This window comes from Hemitrygon akajei, chromosome 16, assembly GCF_048418815.1.
Source record: "Hemitrygon akajei chromosome 16, sHemAka1.3, whole genome shotgun sequence".
Classification (NCBI taxonomy): domain Eukaryota; kingdom Metazoa; phylum Chordata; class Chondrichthyes; order Myliobatiformes; family Dasyatidae; genus Hemitrygon; species Hemitrygon akajei.
In genome coordinates this window covers 23,226,658-23,252,853 of record NC_133139.1, presented here as the reverse complement: position 1 = coordinate 23,252,853, position 26,196 = coordinate 23,226,658, and the positions used below count along the sequence as shown (strand labels likewise).

Below are 26,196 nucleotides of genomic sequence, written 5' to 3'. Positions count from 1 at the left end.
TGTGCCAGAAATTGTTTGTAATAATCTGAAACTAAAATAAGTCACAAGTAGCAGATGGAGTATGGAGATTACTGACATTGTTAGAAAAACAGAATTTATTTGGAAGGTGTATGTGGTTTTCAGAAGGGAAAGTGATGCACCTTTGTGATTAACGTAGGACACAAAGAATTCGGACTGCAAACAATTTGTTAGTTTTTATTACAAGGGATTAAAGTGAAAGAAAATGTTTTATTGCAATTATAGATATTGTGCATATTAAAATCTAAAGTCAACATGCTTTTAGATGCCAAGTCAAGTCACTTTTTTTTATTGTCATTTCGACCATAACTGCTGGTACAGTACACAGTAAAAATGAGACGTTTTTTCAGGACCATGGGGTTACATGACACAGTACAAAAACTAGACTGAGCTATGTAAAAAAGCAATACAGAAAAAACTACACTAGACTACAGCCAACAGATTGATTTTAGTAAATGGGATAAGAGGGAAAAAGCCATGTGACCTATTCCTGCCCCTACTTCTTAATCATGCACAAGGGTTACATAAGGATTATGTCGACAAAAGAATTGCCCCTTTAAACTGAAAACATACTGTATTCCAGATTGTTCGATGTTACTGTGCGTTAACTGTAAAGAAGGCGCTTTTTAAAAGCGTACTTTTCTTATTGCTAACACAGGATAATGACTGGTTCCGCATTAGCCTTGCCAGCACGTGAGTCATTTGGAGAGTTTTTAAAGGCGCTCACAGCTTTAAAGATCGATTTAAATGCCAGCTTTGACACACAAACTCAGCAGCTGATTGGGCGAAAAGCGCGGGTGCTCCCTCGTGTCTCTGGTCTGATTGGTCAATGAAATTTCCCAGAAGCCAAAAATACGCGGGAGAGACACGGAGGATAGGAGACTTTACAAGAACTGTACTTTTCTGTTTTTGAAACGAAAAATCAATGTATATCATTATGTCTGGCGCTGCAGGTTGCGATTCACCCAAACGGATGATCGTCTCTGTAATTAAATCTACGTGCAATGCAGAGGAGGTAAATCTGGGTCACTTGTCAATGTATTTACCATGCCAATGGCCGGAAAGTTCCAACAGCATGAGCCCCAGTCCGACTCCCAGCATCGGATCGGCAGGATCACTCTCGCCCGGGCAGAGTCCTGACCTCCCCGCCTACAAGGTAAATGAAAGTTGCCTTTCTGGCAATCGTTTCTGTCTATTGAACGATTCTCGAAGAGGAGTTCTGCAGAGATAAGGGGATGTCAAACAGGATTTTAATATCTTATCTGCGGAAAAAAATAGAAAGACATTTAACAAAGACATTTAACCAAGATCCGTTTGTGTATTAAATCGTTATTAATGTTAAGTTACTTAAAAGTGTTTCCGTAGTTTCAGTTACAGATGTGCGTTTGGTCCGTTGCCAAGCAAGTTTGCTGGAAATCTTAGTTTCATTTCCTCCGCTCAAAGCAATGTGCCTTTCATATGCTTTTAAATTTAAGAAAACACATGATTGTGGTTTCTAAACAGAACGGTACTTTTACAGATATTATTATTTTTCAATTAAACGTAAGCAAACCCACAGCTTGCAAAGTCTCCTCTTTTCTGATCATCGTTGTGATTGTTAAACGTAGTTTACGAAGATTTTAAAATCGAAATTAATATTGTTGCTGAATATGCTGGGGTGTCGTTTTGCTTTTGTTATTGAATGACCTTATGTTGCAAAATATCCGCCTAGAACCCGCCAAAACTGCGGGCGCCATCATTCTATCGCCATGGAGACGCGTGGCCCCGTCCCGAACGGAGACGTAATTGATTGGCTATCGTGGGAGCGCCAATTTAAAGTGACTGTCAACCTAGAGGAAATTTAGGGACTTTCTGCAGTGTTGATCTGAAACAAAACTACTGCCTTTTGAATTTGCTAATTTTGATTTTTTTAAAATTAAAAGTTACTTTGTATTCATAATCTGATCCCTCTCAGTCACTCAGTGCGTTGAAATAACTTTTTCAAAACTCCGAGATTTCCACCAAACAGACACACAATCCCGACTGTAATGGCAATAGCTTAAAAAAAAACTAGCATTTATTTAACATCCTCAGCCGGTATTTTTAATCAAAAGATATTCATTAGTTTGTGTCACAGAAATTCTGGCTTTTATTTCCCTTCGTATTCGCTTTTACACAGCAAATAATTTGTGGTCTTGGAGGCACGTTCATAATGCACTCTGAAGGGAGTGGGATAATCTGAAATGGAAGATCTTACAAGTTTATTGAGAGCGGGCAGGGGAGTGATTTTAGTTGGATTGTTCTCATTTAGACTTGGTACCTTGATGGTTTAATATCTCCTGGCATTCTGTGATCACAAGGAGGCGGTAGTGAGCCGCCTTTCAGTTCAATATGTAGCCGTTTCAGATTATCTGATTTATAATGTCTATCTAATGTTTGAATGCAACAAGGTTCTGCCTCTGGCATCTTTTTCCACCCTCTGAGAGGTCTTTTCTAATTTTGTTATCCCCATAGGTAAGGGGTTCACTGTCACAGTTATATATAAAAAAAACAGTCTTTGTCCTTTCTTCATTAATAAATTCTTTTAAAGCCTACAAGTTTTTGATGATTTGCCCAAATAATTTTTTGGGAGTTTGGGGTTAGTTTTTAAAGTCACTGGTGTGTCACGTCTGAGCATTCTACTTCGTTTGAAAATATAGTTGAACCAAATGGAAGTGGTTATTTTCGTGACCTGGTACCAGTATGTTTCAGATAAATTTGTTAAGCAGTGTGAAAGGAATGGGACCCTGATGGGCAATTTGCATCTTTTTTTAATTCAACCTTCTTGGTTCAGTGGTGTTCAAGCCCATTGGAATATGCAATCCTATTCACCTAGTACATTATCTCTTTTACCTCTTTCATATCTCCAATTTGCTTCAAAGATTTACAAACATTTAGCATGGGTCAGCAGAAATATCCTCCAACTAAATACGGGGGAAGTCTAAAGCTAGTGTCTGAGAACTTAGCAACAAATAATTTTGTTCCCTGGATATTGATAACCAGGAAATTGTTTGAAACTGACCTGGACTATTTACAACCTACAGAACTACAACCTACAACCTACAACCTACAACCTACAACCTACAACCTACAACCCTTGAACTACAACCTACAACCTACAACCTACAACCTACAACCTACAACCCTTGAATTAAGCTCTGGACCACCTGTGCCTTTTGCCAGCCCCTGCTTTCCTGGTCAGTCTTCCTGACATCTACACACTTGTTACCCAATGTTCTGGCATCTTTTAAGCTCAAGAGATTCTGTGCACGCTGGAAATCCTGAGTGACACATACAAAATGCTGGAGGAACTCGGCAGGTCAGTCAGCATCTGTGGAGGGGGATAAAGAGCCAGTGTTTCAGGTTGAGACCTGTCACTCAGGGATGAAGGGTCTTGGCCCAGAGTGTTGACCTTTCTACTGAGTTCCTTCAGTGTGTCATTCTGGTGTGTCTGTTCCAATTCAAGGTAAGTCCTGTTCACCTATCACTCCAATATTCAAAAAAAAATTAAATTCTCCTTGATTCTGTGTTTCTCCACAGCCTTGCCTCTCTGTATGTCTGTAACCTTCTCTAAGCTTTTCAGCTTCCCGAGATATCCATGCTCTTTGCAGTCATCCCAGACTCCAGAATTAGTGGCTTTGCCTTCAACTGTCAGAGTTTCCCAGTTCCCTCTGCCTCCTGTACTCTGTCCTCTTTTGCTCATTTTCTTTAAACACCTATTTGTGTTGATTTCTTGTTTTGTGATGCTCTTGAGTATTACTTTGGGGCAGTAAAGTTTCTGCATAAATAGAGGTTAGTGTGATAACCCTCAGTTCATTCAGGGAGGTTTTCAACCTGGCAATGTCAGGATTTCACTGCTGATGCCCTCGGCTTGTGTGTTTCAGGATGGCATGCGGCGTGGCCGTCCAAGAGCGGAGATTGTCCGTGATTTGATCACCGAAGGCAATTTGTCCACCAGCCGGATCCGCTGTCACGTCTGCAACCGGGTTTTCCCACGGGAAAAATCACTACAAGCTCACAAAAGGACGCACACCGGTAAGCAAGAGAGGAGAGCACAGCCAACTTTTAACAAACTTTCAAAATGTCTATAACGCCTGCAGTTACCCCAAAACATTGCCACCTTCTCAGCTTCCATTGCAAGGCCCGAGTGATGGATCTCTTTCGATTTTGATCTTGCCTTCTTTTTGTGATCTGAAAAGTCTTGGCAATGTACAGTCGACCCTCCTTATCCGCAGATTCTGGATGCGCGAATTCAACCAACCGCGAATCATGAAAACCCGGAAGTGCTCTTCCAGTGCTTGTTGTTTTGAGCATGTACAGACTTTTTTTCTTGTCATTATTCCCTAAACAATGCAGTGTACCAACTGTTTTACATAGCATTTACATTGTATTAGGTATTATAAGTAATCTGGAGATGATTTAAAGTATTCGGGAGGATGTGCGTGGGTTATTGTGGATCGGGATCGAAATAAATTGGAAGTTCTCTTACTAAGTAAGTCAGAACAGGTACATCCGGTATTATTTAGCGTCAGTTAGTCAAATGTTCGTCTTAGTATATAGTATATATTTTACCTTTCTATGCATATAAAACACTTAAGAACGTATGTTTCAGCGCTGGGCTGGGGAACGGAAGTTCAGTCCAGTGACAGACCGCTCCCTAGCGCACTCTCCACTGTGCTGGGTTGATGTGAGGATCAAAAACCCAAAACACAATAATTAAACCACTGTGTTGCTTAGTAATAATTGTAGCTTTCATTGGGGCAGAGCCTTTCTCACTTTATCGTTTAAAATTGTTCTGATCGTTGACCGACGTAGCCTAACACTTTTCCAATGACCGATGACGTTTCACCTCTTTCCGATCGTTTTATTATTTCCACTTTATTTTCAATCGTGATTGTGATTATTTTCGTGAACAGAAACACTGCGGATTCAGAGTTCTGCTGCCGGGTCCTAATGTCCACCGCACTGAGACAGGTTAAATAAGGTCTGGGGTTCCGCTGGGTCCTAAGATCCACTGTATTGAGACAGGTTGAATAAGGGACTTGAGCATCCGCGAATTTTGGTATCCGCAAGGGGTCCCGGAACCAATCCCTGTGGATAAGGAGGGCCGACTGTAATTAAAATTGTATCAGATTGTTCCCTATGAATTAGGAGCACTGACCTTTCCAGTGAATTTCATTACGTTATGTCCATGCTAAAAGAAGGGAGATATCTGGCCTACTCCCACATTTCAGCTCCTGTACCACCACCTGTAGGTTGTAGTACTTCAGTTGCTTATCATTGGACTTGAGGGTTAAATATGATAAAGGTTCCTGCCTCCACTACCACTTCCAAAAGTGGCTTCCAGCTCATCACCACCCTCAGTGAAATCTATTTTTTTCACTTGCCATCTAATCCTTTTCCCACACATGGTAAATCTAATTTCCCTAGTTATTGACCCATCCTTTCTACTCACCATTGTCTAGACCACTCATTAGTTTATACACAGTAGATACAAATTGCCCATCAGGTCCCATTCCGTTCACGCTGTTAGCAACTTTAACTTGATTAAGTTTTAGCTTTTGTTCTGAAGGAACCAATGCTAGCGTAGCCAATGTTTCCTAAACCAGGCTGTTAATTACTTTTTGAGGTTAGCTTTTGTTTCATCTGCAGGCTTTAAAATTTGGTTATCACTCAACACTGAAACCTCTCTTGGGCTACTGTGGTGCCTAAGTCTTGAACTTTAGGCTCTCTTTCTGTCTCTCTACTTCCTCAAGACCCCATTCCTCCTAATTTGAAAGCAAACGAAATCAGGCTGAAACTTCTCGGTGAGCCAGACAACTTCTGCAGTAGAGAAGCAAAGTTAATATTTCAGGTCAGTTCTGCTGGGAAGTTACTGATCTGAAGAGGAATCAATTTCTGTCTCCATAGAATGATAAGTGTTTCACTTCCGATTTCCAGAACCTTCTTATCAATAATAAGTAAATTGCTGGGCCAGCAGCCAGAAATTCAGGCTGTTGATCTAGACAGGAGTTTAAAGTTTCACCTTAGCAGAGGTGGATATTAATTAAATAAACCAGTATTTCAAAATCTAGTAACAGTAAGCACAATACTGGATTTTGGTAAAAGGCATTCTAGGTCACTGATGTGCATTTCGGAAGGAAATTTGCTGTCCTTGCCCAGTATTGTTGATAGATTCTTAATTAGTAAGTGTATGAGATGGATAATAAATCAGCAATGATGGAGCAGACTCGATGGGCTGAATGGCCTAATTCTGCTCCTATATTTTATGGACTCCAGGCACACCATTGTGGTTGGCTACTAACTACCTTCTCAAAAAATGCTGGAAATGAAAACTAAGTTCAAATCCAACTAATGGATAAATGTAGGAATTTGCCAAATAAGCAAATCATGCCCACCTTAGCCTGATCTCTGCTGTTAACAGATTTAGCTAGGAATTGGCTTTGCTGATTTTGGAACAGCAGAGCTAAAATTTAAATCCATTCCTTCTGGTTGTGCAGCAATCTTCTCATAAGTATGCAATCCTGATCTGCTCTTGAAGTTTCTGTTTTTGTCCAAACTTCTTGGGTATGAATGAAATGAGGATTGATTTTCACTGCTTCTGCCTGGTGTTGGGGGTAAGGGGCTGAAGGACAATTGCTCCATATGAGGGAGTCAGTATTTATGGTCCCTTTAATATGGTTGATGAAACCAACAGTTTTATGTTTTAAAGGGATGGAGATTTACACTTGACCTTGCTACCAGGTCTCCTTGCCTACCTTTATCTGGGTACCATGACTACTGTGTTCTGGGATCTAGTAGGTTCTGGACAATCACTTCTGATCAGAACTGCACCTGCATTCAGACCAGAAATTGAACACAGGAGCTGAGATCCAAGGGAGGTGCAGGATTGTCGGTTCCTTTAGATAAATTATAAATAAGTGAATAACTCCTTCTGACTTCAGTTGGCTGTTGTTGGCCTTGTATCTTTATTTCCAGATCTTGAGAGTAGAATTAAGGAACTTACAATGGAGCAGGAGGCAATCTGGCCAGTCCCGATTGTGTCGCCGTTTGGAAAGGACATCATCCTTGTTCTTCACTCTGCTCTAGACCTGATTCTTCCTGACTGTAACTCCCGTTCCTTAACATTCAGATTCAGGTTTATTTATCACGTACATTGAAACATACAGCGAAATGTGTCGTTTGCATTAACCACCAACACACCTAAGGATGTGGTGGGAGCAGTCTAGAAGTGATTAAGGTGCCAACGTAGCGCACCCACAATGCTCGGCAGAATGCAACAAACAACATAACAAGCCCTCTTCCTCTCTTCCACCCTCACACATGGACAGTCCTTCAACTCCAGTGCAGGCCTCCAATCCTCTAGGCTTTGACCATCAGGCTATGACTTCTGGACTTCCAATCAACCTTTGGTATCAACCCCCTTTCTAGCCGAGGGTGGGAGCCCATGGCTCTAACTCTGAGTGTGCTGACTGACCAGCACTCGTGCCTCCTGATCTCACAAACATGTACTGATCTGGGACAGCCAACAACCACGGATGTCCTCTGTCTCCATGTCCTTTCGAGCGTGGAGTGGACATCTGGATTTTGGATGTCCTTCGTCCCATGTCCACATTACCTTTCGAGTGTGGAGTAGACGTCTGGACTCTGGATGTCCTTTGTCCCATGTCCACGTTACCGGCCTATCGAGCATGGAGTGGACGTCTGAACTCCAATGTCTTTCGTCCCATTTCCACGTTGCTGCCCTTTCAAGCACAGAGCAGAGGCGTTGATTAAATTTTTGATCCACTGCCATTTTCTTTTTACAATATTTTTATTCAGAAGAAAAAAAAACCCAAGATTTACAGAGTGCAACACATAGATACATCTCAACATAACTTGTGTACATTCATATATTGTGATAAAATTGATCAAAATGTTATAGCATAACACATAAAGGTATACCACTCTGTAATCAAAAATTTAAAGACAGGTCATACATCATAAAATAAATTTTTTATATAAAAAAAAGTCAACCCCCTACCAACTACCAAAGCAAAAAGCTGATAGATGATCATGGATAAGTTAGAAAAGAAAACGTATTCGCTTAAGAAGAGAAGATAAAAATATACATAAAAGTCTGTGCACTGTTAAACTTTATAAATTGGAAAGTAATTTAGGAAAGGTCCCCAGATATCATAAAAAGATTGTTTTGAATTTAAGACTGAGCAGCGGATCTTTTCTAAATTTAAATAAGACATAATATCATGTAGCCATTGAAGATGTGTAGGAGGGGTAAACTCCTTCCATTTAAGCAAGATTTCTCTTCTTGCTAAAAGAGTGGTAAAAACTAAAACCTGTAGGTTAGGAGTATTTAAAGTTATATCTTCATCTGCAATAATACCAAACAAGGCAGTAAGGGGATTTGGGTCAAATTGGATCCTAAAAAGTTGTGAAAAGGTATGGAATACTTCCCGCCAAAACTTTTCAATTTTAGGGCAAAACCAAAACATATGAATTAAAGAGGCATCAGCAGAGTTGCATTTATTACAAAGTGGAGAAACATTTGGATAAAAACTGGACAGCTTCTGTTTAGAAATGTAAGCTCTATGAACCACTTTAAATTGTAGAAGAGAATGACGAGCACAGAAAGATGATTTATTAGCCCGTTTAAGAATTTTATTCCATCTATCATCAGAAATCTGACAATTTAGGTCATCCTCCCAAGCTTTTTTTTTTATCTAATAAGTCTTGTCTAGATTCAATCAACAAGTTATAGATACCGGTAATAGAACCATTAACAAAAGGTTTTAAATTTAAAAGATTGTCCAGTAAATTTTTATCAGGACCTATAGGAAAAGTAGTTAATTGGAAACGTAAGAAATCTCTAATTTGGAGGTATCTGTAAAAATGTGTTTTTGGGAGTGCAAATTTAGTTCACAATTGGTCAAATGAAGCAAGAGATCCTGAAATAAACAGGTCCCAAAAACACTTAATACCTGGTTCATCCCAATCCTTAAAGACTTTGTCAGTTATGGAAGGGATAAAAAAAAAATTAAGGAGAATGGGAGATGATAATGAAAAATTCGCTAAACCAAAAAATTTCCTAAATTGAGACCAAATCCTTAAAGTTTGCTTAACAATTATGTTATCTGTTATTTTATTTGCTGAAAAAGAAGAATATGATCCAAGAAGAGAGACAATAGAGGAATTTTTTACAGAATTAGCTTCTAAGGAGACCCACGATGGGCAATCTTTACGATAAATATAGTAAGACCAGAAAGTAATATTCCTTATATTGGCAGCCCAATAGTAAAACCTAAAATTGGGTAGGGCTAATCCACCCATCTCTTTATTTCTTTGTAGGTAAACTTTACTTAAACGAGCTTGCTTATTATTCCAAATATAAGATGTTAAAATTGAACCTAAAGAATCAAAGTAGGTCTTACGAATAAAAATAGGTAAGGCCTGAAAAAGATATAAAAATTTAGGGAGAATCTTCATTTCAGTCGAATTAATTCAGCCAATTAGAGATAAAGAAAGAGGAGACCATTTAGAAAGCGTCTTTTTCACATAATTCAATAAGGGGTTTAAGTTTTCTTTAAATAAATTCTTGAAGTTTTTAGTAATTGTTACACCTAGATATGTAAATTGACTTGTAACAACTTGGAACAGAAATTTGGCATTTGATGACATTAGGTCATTTAAAGAAAATAGCTCACTTTTATGTAAGTTCAGCTTATATCCTGAAAAAGAACTAAACTGGGAAATTAAAGAAAGAACCGAAGATAAAGAAGTTTCAGTGTTCGAGATAAGAAGTAAAATATCATCAGAATATAATGAAATTTTATGAGTCATACCTTCCCTTAGTATACCAGAAATGTCCTTAGATTCTCAAAATGCTATTGCTAAGGGTTCTCTAGCTAAAGCAAAAAGTAAAGGACTAAGAGGGCAACCTTGTCTAGTTCCCCGCTGTAATTTAAAGGGCTTAGAAATTTGAGAGTTAGTAATAACCTGAGTGCTAGGAGACAAGTAAATTAATTTAACCCAACGAATAAAATTAGGCCCAAAATTAAACTTTTCTAAGGTCTTAAAAAAATAATTCCACTCAATCCTATCAAAGGCTTTTTCTGCATCTAAGGATAATATACACTCTGATATTTTTTTGGATGGTGAATATATCACATTCAATAACCGACGTATATTAAAATGTGAGTAACGATTTTTAATAAATCCTGTCTGGTCATGTGATATAATAGATGGTAAAATATTTTCAAGTCTTCGAGCTAAGATTTTGGATAAGATTTTTGCATCAACATTTAATAAAGAGATTGGTCTGTATGAAGAACATTCAGCTGGAATTTTATTTTTTTAAGAATAAGAGAAATAAAAGCTTCATAAAAAGATTGAGGGAGTTTACCTGATTTAAAGGACTCTGATAAAACAGAGGATAAATAAGGTGTAAGTAACATAGTGAAAGTTTTATAAAACTCCCCAGGGAAAGCCATCAGGTCCTGGGGTCTTACCAGAATGTAAAGCACGTATAGCCTCAGCCACTTCTTCATTGGAAATAGGCTGATCTAACTGTGTTAGGCTATCAGCGGACAATGTAGGAATGTTGATATTACTGAAAAAAGCATTCATATAGGTATCATCTAAAGAAGAGTCAGACTGATACAACTTAAGGTAAAAGTCTTTAAATACGTTGTTAATTTCAGAATGGTCGGATATCTTAGTACCATTATCTTTAAAAATTTCTGTGATTTGACGATTAACTGTAAAAGATTTTAAGCGTTTGGCTAATAAACTACCAGTTCCATCCCCGTGAATGTAAAATTGAGTTTAATCTCTCAACAGCTGTCATTCAATTGGGTAAGTCAGCAGAAGATTATACTTGGATTGGATTTCAATACGCTTATATATAGTTGGATCTGGAGATAGGGCATATTTTCGATCAAGATCTTTTAATATCGCTGCTAGGTCAGACCTTTCTTTATCAGCTTTTTTCTTTATATAGGTAGAGTAAGAGATAATTTCTCCACGAATATATGCTTTAAAAGTATTCCAGACTAGTACCAGCAGTATCTCCTTTAAAATTTTCTTTTAAAGAAAAAAGTAATATGGTTTTCCAAAAACTTTAGAAAATTTTTATCAGATAACAATGATAAGTTAAAACACCAACTTCTATTTGGTACAGAGTAAACAGGTAATCTTAAAGCCAGAAGCACAGGTGCATGATCAGACAAAGCAATCTCCTTATAATCACAGGATCGAACCAGTGGAAGCAAGTTTCTATCTATAAAAAAGTAGTCAATCCGAGAGTACATATGATGAACCTGAGAGAAATATGAATATTCCTTTTCTTGGGGGTGTAAAAAACGCCACACGTCGAGAATACCACATTGAAATAGAAAAGATTTTAAAAGTAGGACTGATTTATTAGTGACAGGGGTTTTACTTGAAGAGCGATCTAATATAGGGTCAAGCCAAAAATTAAAATCTCCACCCATCACTAAGGAATACCAATTCAAATCAGGCAGAAAAGAGAAAAGACATTCAAAGAACAAGGAGTCATCTGTATTTGGAGCGTATACATTCGCAAATACGATTAGTTTATTCCCAAGACTACCCGAAACAATAACAAAGTGCTTATTTGTATCAGAAATTACATTATGTTGAATAAAGGATACATTCTGATCAAACAGGATAGAGACGCCTCTCGATCTAGATTGAGAGGGTGAGTGAAAATGTATACCCTTCCATCCTTTGAAAAAGCGTGAAATATCATCTTTATGAATATAGGTTTCTTGGAGAAAGATTATACGAGTTTTAAGTTTCTGGATATAAGAGAAAATCTTATTTTGTTTAACAGGGTTACTTAGACATTTCACATTAAAACTGAGTATATTAATAAAAGAATCCATCAAGTATCCTTTAGTATTGTATAAAAGGTAATCACAGACATGTAGATAGCAATAAATAAAACAGTAAAAACCTCCAATCAGCTTTCTGGAAGAACCCATTTCCCCCCTTCCCCCCAAAGAGAGAAATCAGCCAAGGGAGGCTGAAGACTAATTCTAACATTCCCAACTCAAAACTCCGGTGGCTCCAAAAAATATATATGTATAGCTGAGCTGAGTAAATGATTGTAAATATATGTATACAAAAACAAAATATCAAAATAAATAAGTTCACTATTTATGAGAAAAAACCATGGGAAAATATAAGTATTAATCTTGGTAAAAAGGAAAGACATAAGGAAAATCAATAAGTAAAAACAACATATACTTATGGGTGCAAAGAAAAGGAGTAAAGAAACAAATAGAAAATAATTAGAAAGGGAAGCGGTTTAGATAACTTCCTACATGACTAGTTTAAGGCATTCAAGGGAGAAAAAAAATCAAAATGACAAAATGTAAAATAATGGAAAAAAACAAAAACCAGCAATAGAATATTGTATACTATTGAAAAACAGTAAAAGACTGAAAAGTGTATAATCAAAAGATAAGAAAAATCTGATTGAATTTAAAGTAAAGCAAAACACCCTATAGTTTCATTCCTCAGTAATTACTACATGTATACCCTACATAATTACTTTCAGTCAAATTACTAAAAGGAAGGTAAAAATAAAAATAACACTGAGAGAATATAATGTTTTGTTTAAAAAGAGCTGCGAGAAAGTAACATTAGAGGACCCATATAAAGGCGGAAAACAACAAAAGAGAAAATGGATGCAATCTGCCTGCATATTTTGCATCGTTTGAAAGATAACAAGGCGCCAGTTACTTAATCAAACAAATGATTAAAACTTCGTAAAACAAAGAAACCTTGTCATCAACAAAGCGCCAATTACTTGATTGAACACCTGAAATTAAAACATTTAGCATAAAGCAACTCAAGGTTGAATTTAAGCATGGAGACTATGTAAAAATTTCTTAGCTTCTTCAGGCTTCATAAACCAAGAAACCTTATTATCAGGAGTAGTAACCTTGAGTTTACACGGATCTCTGAGAGAAAGGTGACAGCCAAGCTTAAAAAGATCCAGACATGACCTCTTTAAAAGCTCTTAGAACTTCCGGTGGATAATCTTGAACAATCTGAAACTGTTGATCACGAAATTGTAATATGCGTTTCTTCCTTGATTCACAAAGGATCTGTTCTTTAATCTGATAGTCATAAAAGCGAATGATAATAGAGCGGGGTTTGGCAGGATCCCAATTAGGCGGGGTAACTCGGTGAACGTGCTCAAATTTTGGTAGTTCTGATAATATATCAGGGAATAAATCTTTCAGCATTTGAGCACAAAAATTGATAGGTTGATTACCCTCCAGTTTTTCAGGAAGCCCAAGAATTCTGATATTGCACCTTCGGTTCCTGGTCTCCAAATCTGTCAGTTTCTTCAGTAACGCGTCATATTTTAAAAAGTTGTTCCTTAGAAATTTTCTTGAAACCTTCGATATCCGTTTGCAACACCAGCAGAGATTCTTCGTGTAGCTTAATACGAATTTCATGGTCATTCACAATCTGCTGTATATTTCCAAGTTTCCGATTAAGCGTTTTCAGTTCAGATTTAACCAGGTCGAAGGAATTCCAAGTCATCCAGTTTATCCAATTTTTTGAGTCCCTCTGACATTTGTTGAGACATTTCAGCCAAAGTCTCTAAAGTAACCTTTTTTCTAGAGTGTTTTGTACTCATGGTGCCCTCACTGAGATAGGTTTAAACAGCAAAGTAAGCGAATAATGTAGTAAGCGAATAATGTAGTAGTAAGCTACTACAACCTACTCCATTACAGCCACCGGAAGTCCTCCCCCACTGCCATTTTTATCATAATTTTGGAGAGTTGCAGGTTCTGTATATTTTTTAAAAAATCTCTAGATCTTTTTTCTCCCCCTAGTGATCTTAACTGTTTGTAATTGAGATCTGGTTATTAACCAACTTGCACAGGGAGTGGGTTTTTATTAATTAGACTTCCCTCAAAAATACATGCTGCAAGAGGATCTCAGAGGTTGGGTTCTAGCTCCTGACTTACAAATTACCTGTTGGAGGTGTGATGAAATTCTTTCCATTTACTTGGATTGGTACAACCCAACAACCCAACAACCCAACAACCCAACAACCCAACAACCCAACAACCCAACAACCCAACACCAAGGAAGACGTTTGCACCCCTACAGAACGAAGCTACTGAACATCTGTCTGGCACTTCATTCCCCACATTAACCACCCATTCCTTCTGTCGCTGTGGCCACAATGTGCCTTATCTACCAAAAGTTCTGCAGTAACCAAGGCTTCTTCCCTAGTGCTTCACAAGTCCACGACTGTTGCCAGCTCAAAAGAACAGAGACAGGAAGCACATTGGGGAAAGTCACAGTGAACAAATTCTCTAGAAGTCTCACACCATATTGATTGACTATACACTCAGTGGCCACTTTATTAGGTAACTCCTGTAACTAATAAAGTGGCCACTGAGTGTGTATTTGTGATCTTCTACCGCTGTAGCCCATCCATTTCAAGATTCGATGTGTTGTGTGTTCCGAGATGCTCTCCTGCACACCACTGTTGTCACACTTGATTACTTGAATTACTGTTGCATTCCTGTCGGTTTGAAACAGCCTGGCCATTTCTCCTCTGACCGCTCTCATTAACAAGGCATTTTCGCCCACGGAACTGCCACTCACTGGATGTCTTTTTTTTTGTTTCTTGCATCATTCTCTGTAAACTCTAGAGACTGTTGTGCTTGAAAACCCAGGGAGTTCGGTAGTTTTTGAGTTACTCAAATCACCTCTTCTGGCACTAGCAATTATTCCACAGTCAAAGTCACTTGGGTCCCATTTTTTCCCTATTCTGATGTTGGGTCTGAACAACAACTGAACCTCCTGGCCATGCTTTTATGCATTGAATTGCTGTCATATGATTGGCTGATTAGTTATTTTCATTAATGAGCAGGTGTACTTAATAAAGTGGTCGATGAATATATATGACAGTTTCTTCATTGTTGCTGGGGTTTCTTCCCCTCCACTTCTGTCACACCTTCACAACTGCCACGGATCAAGAAAGCACTTTCCACCGCCGTCTCAAATGCCACTAAGAATGGGCACTATATCCCTCGTCCCAGGAAGGAATTAATAAAAGCAAGTTGCTTTCAATTTGAGTATTTTCTTACTTTCCATTTCTCAAGCAGAATTGTGGAGTGTTTTCAAAACCCCTTTAACTGATCTCTCGTTGCCCTGAAAATGTTATCCCTCAGGAGGGGTATGATTAATACAGGCAGGTGTTTTCCACTGAGTACAAACAAGCTGGATGAACTCAGCAGGTCAGGCAGCATCCGTCGAAAGGAGCAGTCAACGTTTCGGGCCGAGACCCTTCATCAGGACTGAAGAAGGAGGGGGCAGGGGCTGTATAACAACTGCTCATTTCAACGGCTGCTGCCCGACCTGCTGAGTTGATCCAGCTTGTTTGTACGTGTTGATTTGACCACAGCATCTGCAGTGTACTTTGTGAGGTTGGGTGAGACTAGATATAAGGTAAAAGGTTAAGAGTGAAAGGTGAAATGTATAACAAAAACCTGACAGGAAACTCCTTCACTCAGAGGGTGGTGTGTGAGAGTGGAACGGGCTGCCAGCAGAAATGGACGATGCAGATTCAATTGCAACCTTTAATAGAAACATGGATGGGTGGGGTATGGAAGGCTATGATCCAGATGGGGGCCGAGAAGACTAGGCAGAAGGGTAGTTTGGCATGGATCAGATGGGCTGAAGGGCCCGTTTCTGTGCAGTAGTTCTCCATGTATGCCTGACGCCGGCCCCCTAGGCCTGAGTCGACGTAGTAGTTCTCCATGACTGTGTGGTAGCTATAATATGTTTAGCATTTTTGATGTTTATGATGTCCGTATCATGTGCTGAAGTGATTTCTTTTTAAATTGTGTAACTTTACCTTGGCATTCTTTCCCCTACCTTTCTGTGTGGCATTAGGTGAGCGTCCGTACATTTGTGACTACCCCAGCTGTGGGAAAGCGTTCGTGCAGAGCGGGCAGCTCAAGACCCACCAGCGCCTACACACCGGTGAGAAGCCCTTCATCTGTTCCGAGCCAGGTGAGTGCGTGAGAGGCCGAGGACTGGTGGGGTGGACGTGGATTATGTGGCAACCCTACAGTTAGGTGCAGGGGTAGATCGTGGAGTCTCAGGACTGATCCACCATTCAGTTAGATCATATCGATCTGACCTTGGCTTCATTTCCCTCCCTGATCATGATAACCGTTGAAGACAGGCTTTTGGATTAAATGGATGTCAGCTTGTTATAAGAAATGGAAGCAGGATGTTTGTCTCTCTATCATTTACGCAACAACCTCCTGTATTAATCTAAGGTCCCGCCATTCACGTAAGATCTAAAAGACTATCGATCTGAAATATTTTAGTTAAGTGCTTACCCTTCACTGTTGCTGGATTTGTGAACTCTATGGGATTTGGTGGGAACCACTGAGAATGGAGGCTTGAGAGAAGGACCACCTTATGTGATCGAATAGCCAGTGCATTCTCCAGGAGCGTTCTGCCCTATTCTTGTATCGGTATCTAAAATTCATCCTCAATCTCATCGCTCCTTTCTCTAACCCTCTGCAGCGTGCAGATATCCAGAAACCCAGTCCCCAACCATAGCCGATTCACGCCTGCTCATCCATTGTACCCACAAAGCTTTTGCTCACCATCCACTTATCCATGGATGCAAATATGGTGCTTGGGATGCTCCGGTGTTGTACTTTCTTCTGTTGTCTGTGACAGTGAGAGGCTGCATAGGGAGAGAAGACAAAGCTCGATCTCTTTTGGGTTTGTGTAATACCCTGTGTGTGTATTGCTGTTGATCAGGATGGCCTCTGTAACTGTTGAGCTTAATACACTTAGTCACACACGGGATGTGGATGCCACTGGTAGTGCTTTCGTTTAATGTCCATCCTAACTGAGGAGCTATAAAAGGTAGATCTGGAGTCACGTATAGTCAGAAGGGTATGGAGGACAGATTTCCTTCTCAAGTGAAGTCACTTTTTATTGTCATTTCGACCATAACTGCTGGTACAGTACACAGTAAAAATGAGACAATGTTTTTCAGGACCATGGTGTTACATGACACAGTACAAAAACTAGACTGAACTACGTAAAAAAACAACACAGAAAAAAAACTACACTAGACTACAGACCTACCCAGGACTGCATAAAGTGCACAAAACAGTGCAGACATTACAATAAATAATAAACAAGACAATAGGGTAGTAAGGTGTCAGTTCAGGCTCTGGGTATTGAGGAGTTTGATAGCTTGGGGGAAGAAACTGTTGCGTAGTCTGGTCGTGAGAGCCCAAATGCTTCAGTGCCTTTTCCCAGACAACAGGAGGGAGAAGAGATTGTATGAAGGGTGCGTGGGATCCTTCATAATGCTGTTTGCTTTGCAGATGCAGCGTGTAGTGTAAATGTCTGTAATGGCGGGAAGAAATGACAGATGTTAGTGAACCCAATAGGGTTTATTTATAGCGTTATGGTGGGTACCATGGCAGCATAGCCGTTAGCGTTGACGCTATTACAGCTCGGGGTGTCAGAGTTCAAAGTTCAGTCCCGGGGTCTGTAAGGAGTCTCTGTACGTTCTCGCCTCAGAATGCATGATTTTCTCCGGGTTCTCTGGTTTCCTCCCACAACCCAAAGATGTACCGGCAGGTTAATTGGCCATATCTCTAATAAAAAAAAGTACTTTAATTTATTCAGATCCAAGTATGTCATTTATAATTTATTTATTTTAATTAAAATAATATTGAAACTTTTCCTTCTAATGTCACCAGGCTGTGCCACAAAGTTCGCCCATGCCAATCGGCACTGTGCCAAGCATCCGTATGCCAGGCTGAGGCGGCAGGAGGGTGCATCGGACCAGGACCGTGTCACGGCTATCGAAGAGGACAAGGCAGTGGCGGCGTGGCTTGCAAGGTAAAGGATTAAGTGCCTGATCCAAACCTCGCATCATACAGGTATCAAGGTGTAAGGGAGCCCACTCAGAGCCTTGGTGCCTGCTCGTGCTGCCCTTCAGTTGCTTCCACCCCACCACACTGAAGTTCACCACAGTGATCCCCCTTCTGCTTGTGAAAGTTGGTGAGCCTCAGGGTGATGGAAGGGTTGGTGATAATCGGTCTTCCAACCAAATGCGCCTGATAGGGACTGGATATGGAATCCTTGGTGGGTGATTATTGAAATACCACCAACACATCACGCAACCAGAGGAACAGAGTGAAGTCCATGGTGAAGAGAAAGGAAGTTACATAAATGAAGTGATGGTTAAACCTCAGTTCCTCAGATCTGAACAAAGTCTACAGTGCAGTAATAGGCCATTCAGCCCATCTGGTTCTTGCTGTGCCTGTGCTTGTTTCTCCCTACTATATCGATCTCCATTGGTAGAAACGTCTAATCCTTTCTGCTTTCTCTGTTTTTCTCCTTAAATATCTTAATGCTGCTTCCTCAACTCCTGACCACAACACATGGGAGTATTGTGTGTGCAGGGACACAATCCACTCCCCAACAGTAATCACGTTAACGACGAGCACATGTGTGTAATATGCATAACCATTTCACCCCCCCCCCCCCCCCAGAAGAGATGATTTAACATTCCTCTACATAGCCCTCTTGGAGTGAGTTCATGTTCTCAGGGGAACAGTTTATCATCCATCCCTTCACCCGCTTCCCTCCTGTTTGGAGGCCCAGTCACTGGGTATATTTAAAGTTGAGGTTGATAGATCCTTGATTTGTGATGGTGTCAAAGGTTATAGGGGAGAATGCAAGGGAATGGGGTTGAGAGGGATAATAAATTAATCACAATGAAATGGGGGAGCAAACTCAGAACGGCCCTGTGTCTTGTGGTCTTTTTATAGGATTCTTTAAAGCCCAGCCTTTTGGTCAAGCCTTTTGCATTTGTCCATATGTTTTTGGGTGATTTTCCTTGTTAAAGTTGTTATGTGACTTCAGCTGTAGCGGAAATACAACCCGTTGGAATAGGGCCGAGACAGTGGGGTGCAGTGTGAAGTCCAGGAGTGATGGGGCTTTTCCAGTTGAAAACAAGTGCTGTCAGACTTAGCTTTGTAGAATGTTTCCAATACAGAGGAAACCCTTTTGACCCATCACGTTATTGCCAGTTCTCTATTAATACCTCATGGGTTATCATTTAAATACCACTTCCATGCCTCTCCCAACCAGAATGGAGTGAATTCCATGGGGATTTATCCAATCAAGTGATGGTTTAAGTGTCAGTGATTTTACCACCCCATGCTTGGCCCCTTCTATGCAGTTCCGCAAATTTTTATTCGGCATAACTTTTATCTACTTCACTCTCGAAGACCACAACAAACTCTGCTTCCACTGCATCTGCAGGTCGTGTATTTCATGGTCTCATATAACACTGCTTAAAAATCATTTTCCCTCTTGCCACTCTTAATTCTGTTCCATGTTTATTTTATATCTGTCCTTGAACCCTGTACCATTGGAAGCAGCACTCCCTCCCCAGCCACCCCCACCACCATCTGCTCTGCCCAGACTCCTCGTTACTGTATTTACTATTACCAAGTCTCCCTTCATCTCTTTAAGGCAGTCTGCACATCTGCAGATGCACAATTCCTTGAAAGTGGAATCACAGGAAGATAAAGTAGTGAAGAGAGCCTTTGAAAACTGTATTGAAATCACGGATTGGATGAGCCAAAATTTCCTCCAGTTAAACAAAGGGAAAACTGAAATAATTGTTTTTGGTGTCAAAGATGAACAATTAAAAGTCAGTGCTCACTTAGAATCCCTGTCATCTAGACCACAAACCAAGCCAGAAACATTGGTTTGGTGATGGATTCAGACTTAAGTTGCGACAATTACAAAGTCAGCCTACTACCATCTTACAAATATAGTGAGAGTTAAAGTGCTTCTGTCTCGGCAAAATCTAGAAAAACTAGTCCATGCATTTATTTTAGTAAGCTTGACTACTGTAATAGCATTTTCACAAGTCCCTGTAAAAAGAAAAATCCCTCAGATAGCTACAGTTCATTCTGAACACTGCAGTTCATTCCGAACTCTGCTGCTAGAGTCCCGAGACCAAGAAAATAGAACACGTCACTCCAGTTCTCAGATCGCTACACTGGCTTCCTGTCCATCAGAGAATTGACTTTAAAACATTACTACTGAATGGTCTAGGGCCAAAATGTATCTCCGATCTTGCTGCATTACGAACCTTCCCGAGCTTTCAGGTCATCTGGGGTGGGTCTGCTTACCGTCCCCAGGGTCAAAACTAAACATGGTGAAGCAGCTTTTAGTTACTAAGCTCCATGTATCTGGAATAGCAGTCCAGAGCATCTGAAATCTGCCCCAGCTTTAAGTTCTTTTAAATTGAGGCTTAAAACTTTTCTTTTTGCTCTAGCTTTTAATTAGAATCTCCTGCACTGTAACTTACATTTATCATATCTACTCTTGTGTGATTTTATTCTCTTATATATTTTCTGAAATTTGATGCTTGATTTTTATATCGTGTTCTATGTAAAGCACTTTGAACTGCCTTGTGTTTGAAAAATGCTAAACAAATAAACTTGCTTGCTTGCTTTTAGTACACTGGCCTTCATAAATCTAGATGTTGAGTTAAGGATGTTATGTTGTTGTTGTGGAAGACGTTGGTCAGGCTAAATTTATAGTATTGTGTGCAATTCTGATCACCTACCTATATGAAAGATGCCAATAAGCTTGAAAGAGTGCAGACAAAATTTACAAGGATGTTGCTGGGACTTGAGGATCTGAGTTATAGGGAAAAATTGAGTAGGTTAGGACTGACTGGACTTTATAGCAGTGTAGGAGAATTTTCATAGCGGTATAGAAAATTACGAGGGATATAGTGTGAATGCATGTGCACTTGGGTTAGATGAGACTAGATCAAGATTAGGTTTAGGGTGAAAGGTTAAATATTTAAGGGGAATCCAAGGGTGGCACGAGTGTATAATGAGCTGCCAGAGGAATTAGTAGATGTGGGTTCAATTGTAGCATTTACAAGAAATTTGGATAGGTACTTGGATGGGAGGGGTTTGTAGGGATGTGATCTGGATGCAGATAAATTCGATTAGAGTGAAGATCGGGTCTGCATGGATTGGATAGGCTGAAGATCGGGTCTCCATGGATTGGATAGGCTGAAGGTCGGGTCTGCATGGATTGGATAGGCTGAAGGTCGGTTCTGCATGGATTGGATAGGCTGAAGGTCGGGTCTGCATGGATTGGATAGGCTGAAGGTCGGGTCTCCATGGATTGGATAGGCTGAAGGTCGGGTCTCCATGGATTGGATAGGCTGAAGGTCGGGTCTCCATGGATTGGAAAGGCTGAAGGTCGATTCTGCATGGATTGGATAGGCTGAAGGGCTTCTTTCTGTGCTGTAGTGCCCTACGACATGCAAATTTTTCTTTGTAAATGTGTTCCTTCATCCCAGGAAGCATTCTTGTAACTCTTTTATGGACCCCTCTGAATCTTTCTGGTTATAGGTGACAGAAATGAACACAGTTTAATAAAGGATCAGTCCAACTTTCTTGCTTTAATACTGTTTGCCCCAGCTTGACGTCCTTCTTCAATTTGTGACTCTCTCAGGTACTGGCAGAGCCGGGAGCAGAGGCAGACCCCTATGAAGGAGGGGACAGGTTTCCAGAAATCTGACCAGGAGCAGAAGAACTCAACGTACAGCCATCCGGAGGAGGAAGAGTTGGCCCCCTATTCTGGCCACCAATTGCAAGAGCAGAAGGAGCGCTGGCACGGAGCCCTGGCACTTATCCAACTGGCAAGCCTCTGCTCGGCTCAGCCGCTCTGAGTCACATAACCCCTCCCTCCTAGTGTTTGCTCATCCACCCTTTGCAATTCCCCAGCTCCTCAAACAGAACCACAATCCTTTTCTTGCCCACCTCATTCCCACTCTCCCTCCTGGCCATTCTTCTGCCTCTTCTACCCCACTTCGCCTGAGAATCTATAGGGGTAGGAGTCTATAGGGAAATCAGCACGGAACTTTGCACACTGTTTGATGTTGTTTTCCCAGTGGATCAGTCCCATAATTATTCTGAATCACCAAGTCCCTTATAATCTGTAGCTTTTCCTTGACCTGAACTCATTTTAGTTAATTTTGTGTTTATCTTTTGTGTGACAAAAATGAGGACTTTAACAGATCCCACTTTTTTGATCCTTTACTGAGTCTTAATTAAGGTTGCATTGACTCTGAATGCCACCACTGCTATTTTAATTTTAAAATAGAAAATTTAATATATAATTATTAATTCTTTGCAACTACTCCCATTGATTCCTTAAACTGTGAAGCTCATGCCCACCTCTGGCTGAGTTACTACGGTATCTGTTCATCTCTCCTCTGAAACTTCCACTTATAAAGCACTTTCATGTCTTCAGGGACTCCCAAAGCATTTTGCATCAAATTAATTCTTTTCGAGATGGACAGTCACTGAGAGTGATGAGAGGATTTCAATGCAGCAGGGAGATAATCGCCAGATATTCCATCTTTGTTGTTTATATGAGGGGTGAATATTAGCTAGAGCACCTTTTTCAAAATAGTGGGGCAGATCTTTTCCATTTTCCAAAAAGAACAAATACGTGTGAAAATGGTATCAGGAAATGGTCACTTGGCTACTCAAGCGTATCCACCATTCAATATTATCGTGGCTGATCTATACTCGTATTAGTAGCAAAAACATTTCACTCTACCACATCCAGCCATATTATATTCAAACATTATGTTTGAATAAGGCTAATTTTGGCCTTGGATTTAGAACAACATTTTGTCTGCAATATCTGCACATTATTCAGGGTGCTAGAGTGTTAACTTGGGTTATTTGCTGGAGGGCTGCTTGAACACACAATCTTTGGCATGAGGTCAGAGAACAAACCATTGAAAGTTAATGGTTAAATCACTGATCTCCAATTCCAAGAAAATGGTTAAATGAAACTAGTTAATGTAGGGGTTGAAAAAGTTGGGCAGAGCCATCAGAGGTGGAGCTATTTAAACATTGTCACTTCTGTGTAGTTCTGACCACAGAGACAATAACTGTCAGGATATACTGCCACCATCTGCTGTGCTCAGAAACTGCAGCACGTAACCCCTTTCCACATTACACTTGTTAATTACAACTTTTCTTGCTCTTCATTCAGCTAATTGTCACCTTTATCGTTTTGCTCACGTGTTCAAGGTTTTAACCATAATGTTTGACTTTGTGCTCTTGTGTTGTGGATCAAAGGTTTCGTGGTAGCTCAACCCTCTTGGACTATGGTGGCGGGAGGGTTTTGGACGTGTCCGGGATCTGGGATGTTGCAAAATGACAGATTTTGTAACTGTTTGAAATTACAGAATGTTAGAGGAGTCTGGTACAATTTGTTGCACATTGCTTGCATGTTTTTTTTGCTCATTGGTGAGGGCAAGCTGAGAAGGTAGTGTAGCAGCAAGAAAATGGGGAAATGCCGGAGGAGGGAATAGAATTAAGGGTAGTGGACCAATAATGTTACAAGCCACATCAAAATGCCCCAGGACTCGAGCACTTAAAATAGTCCCTGCTACATTATTTGCTTAATCCATACATTTCTCTGACAGAATACAGTGAAGTTCTGTTTCTTAGAACAGAGACAAGTAAGGTTTTAGTGATGGGATTAAATGCACGTTAAAAAGTGTGCAAGGGATTGGGGAAGAGATGATAGTGATGAGTCGATGAAGATTTTCATTCCAGTGATATCTAATACAGCCAATGAAGTACTTTTGCAAGTGATAATCTGGCACACAGGAAGGACTCTGAAGGACAAGAGCTTATTACAAGTGGGTGAGAGCAGAGGTTGATAGGCAGGGGGCTGAGGGCAAGTGAGGCAAGAAAAAGGAGTTGTAGAGGAGGAAACAGGAGGGGAAGGGAGAATACAGTTTGGATCTGAAATGTAAAGTGGGAGAGAGCAGGTGAGAAGGGCAGAAGCTGTGGAGTAATAAAGATGAGGACAAGGGATCGTTCTGTAGAATTAAAACAGGTTTTGAGCTTTGCAGGTCATACCCCTGCAGATTTGTTCACAATTATGGTGAGACCTATGTTTTTAAAAAAATTTTAGAACAGCAAAAATAGCACTTTTTTAAATGAGAAATTAAGCTAGTACATCCTGATGAATTAGTGATAAACCCAGGAAGAGCAGTGGGTTTATTCACAATTTAATAGTAATTGCAACCAAGCTTTTGTTTGTGATTTGCACAGAAAATCACACTTATTGGAACAGCAGTGAGATTTTTAAGTTCCAACTTTTGCACTACAGGGTAAAACCACTGCTGTCTGTGCAAGGTGGGGTGAAAGGTACTGAATAGGGTCCTGTGAGGAGAGTGGAAAACAAACTGGTGGTCGTTGCAACTTTTTAAGTGCACTCTACCGCTGCATTATTTTGTTTTGCTGAGTGGTACATGTTAAAAAGGTATCCAAGGAGCAAGTTCCTTCTCCAGTCGTTGAAACGGAGTGGAACCAAGATTTAAGTCCTTGTGTTCCATGGGGAGAAAGAGGCCAGCGCAGTGGTTCAGTGTGACTGAAGGCTGCAGGTCTGGCAATTCAGGATTTTGTGTACAAAACTTTGTTTTTGAGAAAGGTTGTTTTATAAATTAGGAGAAAGATTAAATTTATCCTGAATCCCTTTAAACTGTACATAAATATTCAGGAAGGGGAAGACTGATCCACATAATGATCTTCTGAAATTAAGCTCTTTAAAATATGTAGGGTTTAAAGAACCTTCAGTTCCATGACAATTTGAAAATCAAAGAGTTTAACTCTTGGACAGATCTTACTGCACCAGGTTGTGGATTAAAACATTTAGGGTGAGCAGGGCTGACAGTAATTGGGAGAAGCTTCCAAAGCATTAATGTCCTGGATCTAACTCATTCCTTTATGTACTACAGAGATGTGGGCTGGGGTGACCAAAATGCAAGAATTTGGGGCTTGGCTTCTGTGAATGTGTAATTAGTTTGTTAAAGTGATTCTGCAAAGATGACTAATTTGATTGCACTGTATATAAACTATTTAATAAATGGTGAAAGAAATTTAATAAAATATCTCTTTAGTTTAAGAAACCTGGCTTGTTTTTTTTCCTCCTCTTCAGGGATCCGGGTTTTTAGTACAGGCTCTTCCAGCAGCGTTCACCTTGTAGGATCACAGAAAGGATACAGCATGGCAAGAGATCATTTGGCCCTTCAAGACTGGACCAGGCTCGCATAGGAGCAACCCAGCTGATTCACTCCCAGTAGTCCTGGAGAGTCCTTCCTTTCCTGTACTCACCCATCTCACCTTGAATATCACAATGGGATCTGCCTCCACTAAAATTCCTCGTCTTGTTCTTATCCCGAGGCTAGGCGCCTTAGTTTCAATCTTCCCTCACCCGAACACGCTTACGGTATTTACCTTTAAAGCTTCTGCATAGTCTTGTGTAGGATAACCACCTCTCATTCTTCCAAACCCTGGAGAGAAAAGAGCCAGCCTGCTTAATATCCCCTCATACGATAATCCTTTCATGCTTGGAATTGAACTAATTAACCTGTCTGTGTGTTTCCATCAAAGCTAGTATACCTTTTCCTGAAAAAAGACAATAGAACTCTAGGTGTAGCCTCACTAAAGTCCTTCATACAGTAACTAAGCTTCCTTCATGTGGATTCCAACAGAAATTCCATTTTTATGTTTTGGATCCACCTATGATTACAACTTTCTTAATGCAAGTTGTCTTCCTCAAGTAAGATTATCAGTCTGAACTTTCCCTGTTCTTCAATGTTGTCTACCATCTTGAGTATATCTGGCATTTTCCATTTTGAGTTTGGAACGTGCCTGCATTGGAAAACCAGGCTTCCCATTGTTAACAAATCTCACAGTATCCAAAATTCATTATTCTCCTGCCCCACAAACAGAATGCAGTAATGAAGGAATTACTATTTTCTCTGCTAGATTATGTATTGCATTGAACTGCTGCTGCTAAGTTAACAAGTTTCACGCCACATGCCGGTGTTAATAAACCTGATTCTGACTACTGAATGAGCCAGTCAAGGTCCATGTTGAGTGATCTTTCTGTCCATCTCTGCATTTTTTTCAAAATCTCTGATGTCCCTCTGAAAGTCATTGAATTACCAGTTGACCTTTCAACCTTCGTAATCCATTG

The 26,196-nt window shown here is 40.1% G+C and overlaps 1 protein-coding gene across 1 annotated transcript; it reads left to right on the top strand.

Annotated features, from left to right (window-relative positions):
* The first annotated feature begins 887 nt into the window (after positions 1 to 887).
* Positions 888 to 25,077, top strand: LOC140739822 (zinc finger protein 367-like). The gene is made up of 5 exons (XM_073068383.1): positions 888 to 1,174; positions 3,921 to 4,071; positions 15,988 to 16,107; positions 17,835 to 17,976; positions 21,637 to 25,077. The coding sequence occupies exons 1-5, from the start codon at positions 944 to 946 to the stop codon at positions 21,851 to 21,853; spliced, it is 861 nt and encodes a 286-aa protein (XP_072924484.1). The 5' UTR covers positions 888 to 943; the 3' UTR covers positions 21,854 to 25,077.
* The last annotated feature ends 1,119 nt before the right edge of the window (positions 25,078 to 26,196 follow it).